At 32.8% G+C, this 11,219-nt stretch overlaps 1 protein-coding gene across 1 annotated transcript; it reads left to right on the top strand.

The window, feature by feature from the left end:
* The first annotated feature begins 5,664 nt into the window (after positions 1–5,664).
* On the top strand, positions 5,665–6,807 carry LOC111379398 (mitochondrial import inner membrane translocase subunit TIM17-2-like). The gene is made up of 2 exons (XM_023002755.1): positions 5,665–5,823; positions 6,170–6,807. Exon 2 carries the CDS (start codon positions 6,178–6,180, stop codon positions 6,622–6,624), a length of 447 nt encoding a protein of 148 aa, XP_022858523.1. The 5' UTR covers positions 5,665–5,823; positions 6,170–6,177; the 3' UTR covers positions 6,625–6,807.
* The last annotated feature ends 4,412 nt before the right edge of the window (positions 6,808–11,219 follow it).

Raw genomic sequence — 11,219 nt, 5'->3', positions numbered from 1 at the left:
ATTCATTTTACGTTAATTTTTTTAATTTTAAAAATCTTTTTATTTAATTTTTAGCTTTGTCCTTTTTTTAAAAAAATTTAATTTTATGCTTTCTATTTATTTTAGTTTAATTTCCTTTTTATTTTTGTCAATTTATTTTTCTTTAATTTTTATTTTGTTCTTCTTCTATAATTTCCTTTTTTTTTTAATTTCATTTAATGTTTTTTTATTTATTTTAGTTTAATTTATTTTTTATTTTGTCTAATTAAAATTATTTTTAAATTATTCTTTTTCAATTTCTTTTTCAATTCTTTTTATTTAATTTTTATTTTTGTTCTTTTTTATAATTTCCTCTTTTCAATTTAATTTTATGTTTTTATTTATTTTACTTTAATTTCCTTTTTATTTTTTTATGTAGTTTAAATCTTTTTTTTTTTAATTATAAGAGATTGATTATATAGAAGAATCATGCTATATGTACATCAATTTTTACATTGTGCTATGTAGCAACAAGTTATTGGATAGTTTTAAAAACAAACAATTTTTTATCAATCAAATCATGATGTCAAAAGTGATGTACCCATTTGATACATAAAAAGGGTTATAGGATGACATCGTCAATTGTCATAAGGGATTTCATCTTGCCAAATTAGATCAATTTCAAATGATTGAGTGGTGAGTAATGGATGGAGAGAAGAGTGTAAGTTCAGTGACCATTTAGAAGAATCACGAAGTAGAGTGACTATAACGTGACATTTTACCAAGTTCAATGATTAATGAAACTTTTTACTCGGATTTCTTCTATCTCAGGTTCTTTTGAGTAACTCTCGTATTACTCGTGACCGTAAAGTTTTTGTGAGATAGTATCGGAATTTTGACTAAGAAGAAGATGGGAGTGTTAAATGGGAAGAGCTAAGCAAATGGCTCCTCTGTCATCAAGCCTGAATCAGTTCTCGCTTGCTCAATCGAAGTCTGGCTCGGCTCGTGGCTCGCTAATAATTTTTCTACTTGAACATATAATGAGTCGTCTCGTACGCGAGCCGACAAATGGCTTATACGAAGAAGATGTTGTTCGGCTCACATCCGCAACTTATCTCGATCGCTAAACAAACAAGTGGCTATCCCTCTTAACATCACTATAAAATAGTGATTTTTTAAAATTAAAATTAGAGACTAATTCTTAAATAAGAAGGGGCCTACTAAAAAAAATCCATTTTATAATTTACAATCCCTTTCAATGCAAAAACACAAAATTTAATTAAGAAGTCCTCTTCATTGATTTTTCCCCAATTTCTGTCCAAAGGTATATCTCGAACTCAATCTTAAAAAACACCATATTTCTATTATCACAAAATTTGTTTATTTATAATTTAAATATTTATAGAGTTTTATGAATTTTATGAACTTATTGGAGCATTTTTTCTTTCCATTTTCTAACAAGAACCGAACTTGTCATCCAACATCAAATTTGAATTCTTTCACTCAGTTTTAAATAAATGAACTTTTTTTCCCCTTTACTGCATGCTTTTAATTAATTAAATTTTTTTGGCTAATAGCTACATCGGGAAGCTTATGTTTCTTGGTGGAGAAGATGCAGGGCGTCAATGGGTCGAACTGTCACATTAACAATAAGATCGACTTGTGGCTTGTATCCGAGCTTATGAGCTGGGCTCGTCTATAAAGGGCCGGGGTTTGGCCCTTGAGCTCATGAGCTCACGAGCTGAGCTAAACCCACGACCTCAAGTTTTTTTATTTAATTTTTTTAAGTTACGATTACATTTACAAAACGATGTTTGCGCACATTATTTATGAATTCACGAGCCGAGCTCGTAGGCTATAAATAGGAGCCTCTCATTCAATTTAGGTAGAAGCAATATTGTTGAGTTCTTTGTATTCTCTCCATAGATTGTTAATAATACATCAGTTCCTCTGTCAGTTTCTCTTTGTTTTCTTTACTTTAAATCTTGTTCTTGGTTTGTGTGATAGATACTTTCATATTGTGCCATTAATCTCTTTTGATTTTCTCAATGATTGGTATCAGAGTTACAACTGTGGTTTCATCGATTCCAATAAGTGATATCAGAGCTAGGCTACAGGTTGTGTTTTGCTATAGGTTGAGTTTGAGATTTCTTGTTTCGACGATAGCCATGAAGTATGATATTCCCCTCTTTGATTGCAATACAATGTTTTCTTTGTGGCAAGTAAAGATAAGAGCTGTTTTGGCATAGATGAATTTGGACAATGATTTGTTGGATTTTGACAAAATGCCAACATCTTGGACTAATAAAAGGCAAAGAAGGGATCGGAAGGCCCTGTTGTAGATACATCTTCATCTGCCTAACAATATTCTTCAGGATGTTTTAAAGAAGAAGACAACTGCTGCACTGTGGTTGAAATTGGAGTAACTGTGTATGACGAAAAGTTTGACCAGCAAGTTGCATCTGAAGCAGAGACTCTATTCTCATTGCATGGCAGAAAGGGAGTTCTTTGGAAGACCATCTGACCGTGTTCAAGAAAATCGTCGTTGATCTGGAAACGTTATAGTTAAAGTATGATGAAGAGGATTTGACCTCAATTCTGTTGTGCTCATTGCCCGCTTCGTATTCGTCGTTTCGAGACACGATCTTGTACAGTTGTGGCACACTCGATGTTTTATTTTCTAAGTAGAAGATGAAGCATCTGGTTGGACCCGCACCTAGAGATGAGGAAACTCTTGTGACTCATGGTGAATGACGAAGAGGTAGGTCGAAGGTGAACTTCAGCAATTATGTATGCTTCTACTGCAAGAGAAAATGAAATATCAAGCCGGATTGCGACAAGTTGCAGGATAAAGGTAATTTATCTGCAAATTGTGGGGGACAATCAGGTCATTCGGACAAGATAAATATTGTAGAGGACTTTTCGGATGGTAGAAATGTGATATTGACCGTATTTAACATGGAATCTAAGTCTGATGAGAAGTGGATTCTGGATTCAAAGACTTTAGCTGGGAAACAGCATTTATAATCTCACTGCCTCGGCTTTCTCTTGTATTTAGTTGGCCCCTCGATGGCGTCCAGCGAGGCTCCACGTGTCTTCTATTTAACGGCTTTTGCAAATGGGAAGTAACAAAATCCATTAACTATCGAACCACCTCGTCTAAAAAAATGAAGTTTGTATTTATAGCATATATAGCAATTGTGATATTGCCCAAACGACTGAGCCACTCTATTATCCACCCTCCACATTGATAACTAATGTTGTTGGCATGACTTCCTTTATGTGCTTTCTTTGGAAGAGGCAGCCAGTTCATTGACATTTTTACCATTCTTTCCTCACTGCTCCCTAGCCAACTCTCTGTATTCCGGTTCATATAATAATCAATGAAAAGGACGTTTTAATTAATTAACTAAAAAAAGTAATGACCAACTTGAGATATGAGATTATTTACCATTGGCCATTGAATTCTCAAATAGACTTAATAAAAAAATTGACTCTCTGTATCTTCTCGACAGCATCATTTATTTTACTGATAGCTAGGGACGAATTTTTCCGTCACCAAGAAAGTAAGTACAAACTAAGGTTTGCTGATCAGCTACTCGACTCCGATATTGATTCATTGCTATAATATAATTCACAATTAGTGTCAGCCCTGACTATAGGCGGAGTAGGCGATCGTCTAAGGTCCCACTTTAGTGAGGGCGCCAAATTATGTAAGATTAATTGATTGGTTGAAGAAAAATGAAAATTGTATTTAAGAGATTTTTTAAAATGACATTATCATATGCAAACACAAGAAATTAATAGAAATTTAAAATACAAAAACCTTTAAAAAACATATAAATGACATAAAAATGATCACTTACATTTATTTATCACATAAACATATCATAAACATTACCTACACTCTCTATAACTAATTTGACCATTTATCTTCCAAACATTGCTTTTCTTTTTTTAACCAAACAAAATGTCTTTTTGTCTCTTCTAATTTTATGTCCAACGGTCACCTACCATAATTTTTTTTTCAACCCAAAAAGAAATAATTATCTCCCATTGAACTAAAATTTTTAAGATTCAATTTAATAGATTGGTTTGGTCTCACTCCCTATTGTTATAGTCTTACATGTTTCTTTCTTTCTCTCTTATCTTCATAACATATATTACAAAATACATAAGTTATTATTATTATTGTTTTAATTTAATCTCATGATAATAGCAACTTTAGTTATTTGTTGAAAGTATTTTGAATTTAATAATTTTTTGTCCGTGTTCATACTTCATATTTATAAGTTAATTTCTCATGAATTAATATAAAATTAAAATCTCATTTGTATTTGATTGTCCTTTTATTATTTTGTTACTCTATCTCTCGTAGTCAAAATTCTCCAATTTTATACATAAATCACTCAAATGCATATTCAAATTTATTTGAAATAGTTGCACTGAGAAAATGATTAGAAAAATAAGCATACCCATTTGCCTTTGCATTGTATTTTTGTTTGCCAAACTTTGCTTATGATATGTATTGCATGTTAAAATTTGACATTTTTTTTTTATTTTCATCTTCAAATTTTCAGACTTAGTTTTCTGTATTCGATTGTTTGTAATTATATTAAATCTATCTGTAACAAGATTCAAAATATAGGGGTCCCATTTTTTAAGTTGGCATAGGGCCCATTGTTATTAGGGCTGGCTCTGTTCGCAGTTCGACTCATCGTGTCAATTCCAACATAAATAATACCATTTTTGAATTGAATCATGGGGCGGATATCAATACCTTCGGAATCTGATATGACAAAACAATGAAATAAAACCACTCGATATTGATATCGGACCAATTATTTGTATATTTTTGTAGGATAACGGATAAGCGTCGTCTTTACTTTGAATTTGAGCTCTTTCTTGAGGTATCTTGTGATGCCTTGAAGTTTGAGTAGGATATCATAATCATTCCCACACCTTTTCAAATTGCGAAATAGAAGGCATATGGATGCTGACTGAGCAATCCATTCCAATGCCATTAATCGTCCCTCCATCTCCTACAAAGTGCTTTAGCAGGCTGTAAAATTTGTCCTTGATCACAAGCATAGCAAACTTATGGCCTACTCGGGGTGGAGGATTGGATAATATTCACGTGTAGATCATACAGAAAATTCCTCAGATAATCAGTTGGAACATCTCCTTGCAGGCCGTCGGTCATTGCTTGAGCTCTTCGCTGTAGCTTTCAGAATAACGAACTCATACAGGTCCTGACAAATCTGTAAAAGCTTGAAATTCAAACCAGTGAAATCAATGAAATAGGATGCAAATGATTAGCATATTTCTGCTAATTTTTATTTCTAAAGCAGTCGCAGCCCCAATCTTCTTAACTAGTTCACTATTTTAGGATTTCGTCAGAAAGCAGACAACTGGGGAAAGGGGCAACTCCAAGCCCGACATTGTGTGGCATTCATTATCTACATATAGTATTATCCTTTAAAATATGCACACTTACTAAAATAAATATAAACTAATTACAATTAATAACCCACAATGCCTCTGTTTGATGAGGGTTAGAATTCGAATTTTAATCTAAATCAAAGTTAATAATTAATTTTAAATCCATATTTTTACTCGTATATTTTAACAACCTTTATTCAAATTTACTGAAAATCAAATTTTACCACAACAATATGTATATATATACACACACATCAAACCGCAGCAATACATATACACGTTCTAGTCCAATTCTTCCCTCTCCAGGCTCCAATTCTTTACAAGATTAGCATCATCATCTTCTTTATAACTCTATTGTAGTCGGAAATATCCATTCTATCACCGTGTGTCAGAAAATCAGGCTCTTTATCATCCCTCCCACCGGTAAGTTTAATTAGTTTTGATTTCTATACAAAATTAGGTGATTGATTAATGGGTTTAAAGAATTTACGCCTCTAATTTGAAGGTTGACGTGAGTTTGTTTATGTGCTTGAATTATTATTAGAAAAGGGAAACCTTCTTCTGACATCGGAACACTAGGTTAAAGGGGAGACTTAATAATCTATTTCACCAACCCACGACTCCTTAAATCGAATAAATTCACTGCTTTTTGCTTTTTCGATGAGTTATATTTGGATTAATTTCGTTGACATTTTGATAAAACTTTGCAATTAACCAATTTCGTGTAGAGTTATTTATATGCAAATTGATTAGAGTTAATTAAATGCAGAATCAAGGATGAACCGTGGCAAACCATGGTTCGAACACCTAGTGGATGACACAGGCGAATTATTTGGCTATGGAACCGTTAGCGGGTCGGCTTTTTACATGTTGAAAGGCATGTACAACTCCCCTAAAGGTGAGTGCCTCAGCCGGGGCTTACAAGCCGTACGCATGAACGTCCCCCGTTTTGCCAGCAACTTCGGCATCTTCGGTGGTCTTTCATCTGTGTTGGAGAGTTCTATGATATATGCAAGGCAAAAGGATGATCCTTGGAATAGCATCCTCGCTAGTGCTGCTTCCTTCGGATTCCTCAGGATGCGCCGAGGCATTGGTTCGGCTTCACGATCGGCTCTCTTTATGGGATTGGCAGTAGCGTTCTTGGAGGGTTGTGGGATCGGAGTAAATAAGCTCTCAAGTGTCCAGTGCCCACAGCCCGACATTGAGGAGTTGGATAACAAGTAGAGAGCTTTTTCTATATTTATTTATATTGATGCCGTCGTGCATAGAATTGAAAACTTATCATCTTTTTCTATGCTTGCACTTGAAGCTTTGGATGGTATTAACCGAAAAGTCCTCATTCATTTTCTTAATTGTATCTGAATTCATTTTCCTTGTACAGTAATATCAATTAAATTTTGTTTCTTTCCTACTTGTAAAGGAACAAGGAAAAGACTCCCAAGTACAATAGGGCAACTTTTCCTTTCCAAATAAGAATTCTACTGTCCTTTTCCTAATAGAATTCTTCTGTTTCATAAATTTGAATCAAACTTAATAGTTAATAATGCTTATATGCAATGGTTCATCTAAAATGCATAGATGATACATAAATAATAAATGTTGAATCCTATTGACCGTGTAAATGGAAAACATATTTAATCAGTTTCAAAGAAAGTTAAATACATATTAAAAAAACCATGTTTGCATAGAGCGATTATTTCACAGTGATTCATTCACAATATTATAGTCTGAACAAGTTCTATATCACAAAGAACAAGTCCATATTATTATTTGTATGCAATATACAAAGAAACTAACATATGCAGAGTACTTTCTCAGAATCTTTACTTAAGGCAATCCCTAGATTCCAAACAACTCGAAGGGTTTTTAGACAAAGGAATTGCCAAGAGAGTCATAGAATGGAACTTATGTACACGTTTACAAAGGAATCAAGGTATAATAATATAATATATACAATAAAACTATAAAACAGAAATGAACTCACCAGTTCCTTATTAGGGTTTCAAGAAATAACAACAAACTATAGAATCGGCAGTTAGAAGTGTCATATCTTCAAACATTTGAAGCCAAGAACTACCATTAAATCGATCGGATACCACTGTTGTGATTATGTTCAATTATTAGATGATTTAATTTATTGAACAAAATAACGTAAAAATTGCATTGTAGAAAAGTAAAGAAATGAACATAAGCCCTAAGGCAAGAAGTTCAGAACTAGGCATCTAATCCTTTTTCGAGCTTCTGTCACTAAAAGAAAATCACTGCAATAAACCAAATCCAAATTGACCAAATCACAACTTCTGAGCACCACGAATGGAATCACTCAAAATTGCATAAATCACCTCTCAAATATGTTTAAAGTTCACTCAAGAACACCACAATAACTCTCATGGACTCACACTCTTTTAGAGATCACTCAAGAACTATAAACTCGAATTTAGTATTGGAAGATGAAGTATATCCAATTTTTGAGAGAGAGAGAGCATCCAAAGCCAAAGTAAGAAGAATGAAGTAACCCTAGAACCAATCAAACAAGCGTATGTATGGAAATCCAATCATTCTACACGAACAGGGATTGGGGATGGTTAAAAATAGGGGACACGTGTCAAATATTGTTTGAACAGTTTAAAAAAAGGAAGCAAATCAAGTGCTAACACGCAATGTTGATCACCAAACCCTGTTACCTAACCTTGTTTGAGTGGCTTTATCCATGGAAACTATCAGAAGGTCATTCAATCCTACGATTAAGGAGGTGACACTTGGTAGCATCTCATAAAACCAATCCATTAACAAAAGTGTGCTTTGCAATTTCAACCAAAAGAATAATTAACTGAAATGGATTACATTTTCCTCATCAATTTAGAACAAACGTAAACATGGAGCGAAAGGACTAGTCATACACATCCAAAGGCTAGACTAGAGAAAAATGAAGGTATGTACCTTAAACATTTGGTGAAAACATAAAGGTTTAATAGAACGTTGTAGAGATAATCTTCCTAAAGTTTTCTTTGTGAATACATCTTAGGATGGAAGGTTTTAGAGACTCAATGGCTTCTGTATGATAGAGTAAACCTCTATCGCCTATTTTTAAGGAGGTCAATATAAAATGAGCAAAAGTCCTCATATATAACCAAGAAAAAAATCCAAGTTGACTAAGTAAATGAGAAAGTCTAATGAGGTTATTTGTAAGTATTGGACAACGTTAATATATAGTTCTATAGTTTTCGATAGTTATACTTGACTTGATAATTTTTGGATGTGTTATCTAATGTTCTTGTACTTGTGTCTGGAGATAAGAAACATTCAAATAGTAGATCATATCTATAATGAAACTGAATGTAAAGTTGTGTCGTTATGTTAAGTAAACATATGAGATACCATATTAAAACTATGTCCAACTTATCCTATTGAATGCCTTAATTGGACAACCTGTAATGAAGAATTCAATTGTAAACAACTAAAATCTCACCATTATCTTCTTATTGAAAATGTCCTTTTCCTCAAATCAAGTCAGCTCAAAATTGTGAGGTATTCATTATCTACATATAGCATTATCCTTTAAAATATATACACTTATTAAAATAAATATAAACTAATTACAATTAATGACCCACAATGCCTCTGTTTGATGAGGTTATAGTTTGAATTTTAATCTAAATCAAAGTCAATATTTAATTTTAACCACATATTTTTAATCATATTTTTTAACAACTTTTATCCAAATTTACTAAAAATCAAATCAGCTCAAAATTGCACACCTTCACGTAGAGGACGCCATCAATCTGAATGGTGACATTGTCCATAGTAATCACAGATTGATTAGATATAGGAATAGCTTCTTTCAGTGAAAGCACGTAAGCAATTCTATCTACCGATGGAATGGATTTCAGGCGTTAACATCTTTACATACTTCCCAAATGTCTCAATTACAAATGCCTTCCTCTCAAGGACTATTCGAATCATGTTATTCACTAGAGGTGTAATCTCATAACTATACCAGAAATCATATTATTAATCATTACAGACTGATAACCACTACTTTTTGGTATATCATCATAAAGAGTACAACATTGAAACACATAAAAAGATTGGAAATGACGAATATATCATCCAATTTAAATAAAATAAAAAGCAATAAAAAAATACCAATTTCTCTTCCACCTTACTTCTTCTTCCCACAGCCACCACCATCGTCGCCGTCACCACCACCACCACTAATTCACTGACCTTCTAGGAAAACTTTTGTAAAGTTCAGTAACTCTTGGGAAATCTTTTGCAAAGTTTAGTGATGAATGAGGTGATTTTTAAAGTTCATTGATCCCGTAAAAATCTTTTGCAAAGTTCAGTGATGACTTGGATGATTTTTGAAGTTCAATGACCCAACGAAAACTTTTTGCAAAGTTCAGTGACCATTTGGGTTATTATTTCCAACTTTCCTCCAAATTTTAACTTTACCCTTCTCCAAATAGTATGACTTTCCCTCATCACATGTTTCGAACTCAACAATGTAAACCTTAATATCCTCATATTCTGTTTTGGCACATATACGGCGGATTTGTCTCCATATATATTGCACAATCCTCAATCTCACTAAAGTCAGTGAGTGGGTTGAGAATGTACAATACAAGCCTCATAAGCGTCTGACAGATTCTGCAACTGAAAGGTGTCTTGAATTACTGTATCAGCCACCTCAATCTTGAAACAACTATCTAACTAGTAGGATATTTCATAGCCTTGAAAATATTGAACGAAACTTGCTCCACCTCTAGCCTTAGAATCATCTGACCTGGCTGCATATCTATAAGAGCTTTTCCAGTAGCCAAAAATGGCCGACTCAATATGAATGGCACATCCTTGTCTTCTTCCATGTCAAGATGATTACATTAGGCTGTAACTATAAAGTTACCACAATACTTAAAGGCCTTTAACATGAAATCTATGTATAGATACATGTGGATCTCTTTAATCAATTTTTAAATTGAGAATAAAAATACAGTCTTTAGATCTATTTGGTATAACTCTAAATTTTAAACATACTATCACAGTTGACATCGGTCGTATAGAAGTGAATCCCACTTATAAGAAAAAAAGTTTATTTTACTTAATAAACTCATATTGAGTATAACATTTTTTCAAAAAATGGGCTTTATGTTCATAAACTCATTATTATTCCACTTAATTTTCAAGAACCTCGATGTTTTCAATAAACATAATGTCTAATTAAAACTTTCACCATATCTTAAATTTAGATTAAAATTATGTACTTCATTTATATATTTCCATCACTTTCCTCAAAATTCTCCACTTGTCTCTGAATCAAGAATCATTGACATTAAATAGCTTTTTGCTCACACTCGAAATCAAGAATCATACTCTCTAAAATTTTCTCCCTTCATAGGAAAAATGTTAAATGTCACATCTTGTGACCAAATATCAATCCAAAATCTCATTTAACTGCCTTTTTGGACTGTTATGTGTATCTTAGAGATACATCTCGCTTTTAATAAATTGATGTTCCTAAACTCATTATCAAGAACTTCAATAGTCGATTACGAGTTTAAGATAACCCATATTTGGTTATCTATGTGTCCAAAGTTTATATATTCTGAAGGTACTAACATTAGGAGAACTCTATTAAGTGACACGTTACACTTAACCAAACACTTAAATTGGATTGTATTATCTCAAAACTCATCACATTCAGTAATATCTCATTTCTTCTACCCAATAGATCATATACTTGTTGGTGATTAAGGAATAGTCAATCCAATAAGAATTAGTCTTTCATTACCTTGATCACTGAACTCTTGTGATAGAGA

Source organism: Olea europaea, unplaced genomic scaffold (assembly GCF_002742605.1).
Source record: "Olea europaea var. sylvestris unplaced genomic scaffold, O_europaea_v1 scaffold1982, whole genome shotgun sequence".
NCBI lineage: Eukaryota > Viridiplantae > Streptophyta > Magnoliopsida > Lamiales > Oleaceae > Olea > Olea europaea.
This window is presented reverse-complemented; position numbering and strand designations above follow the sequence as displayed.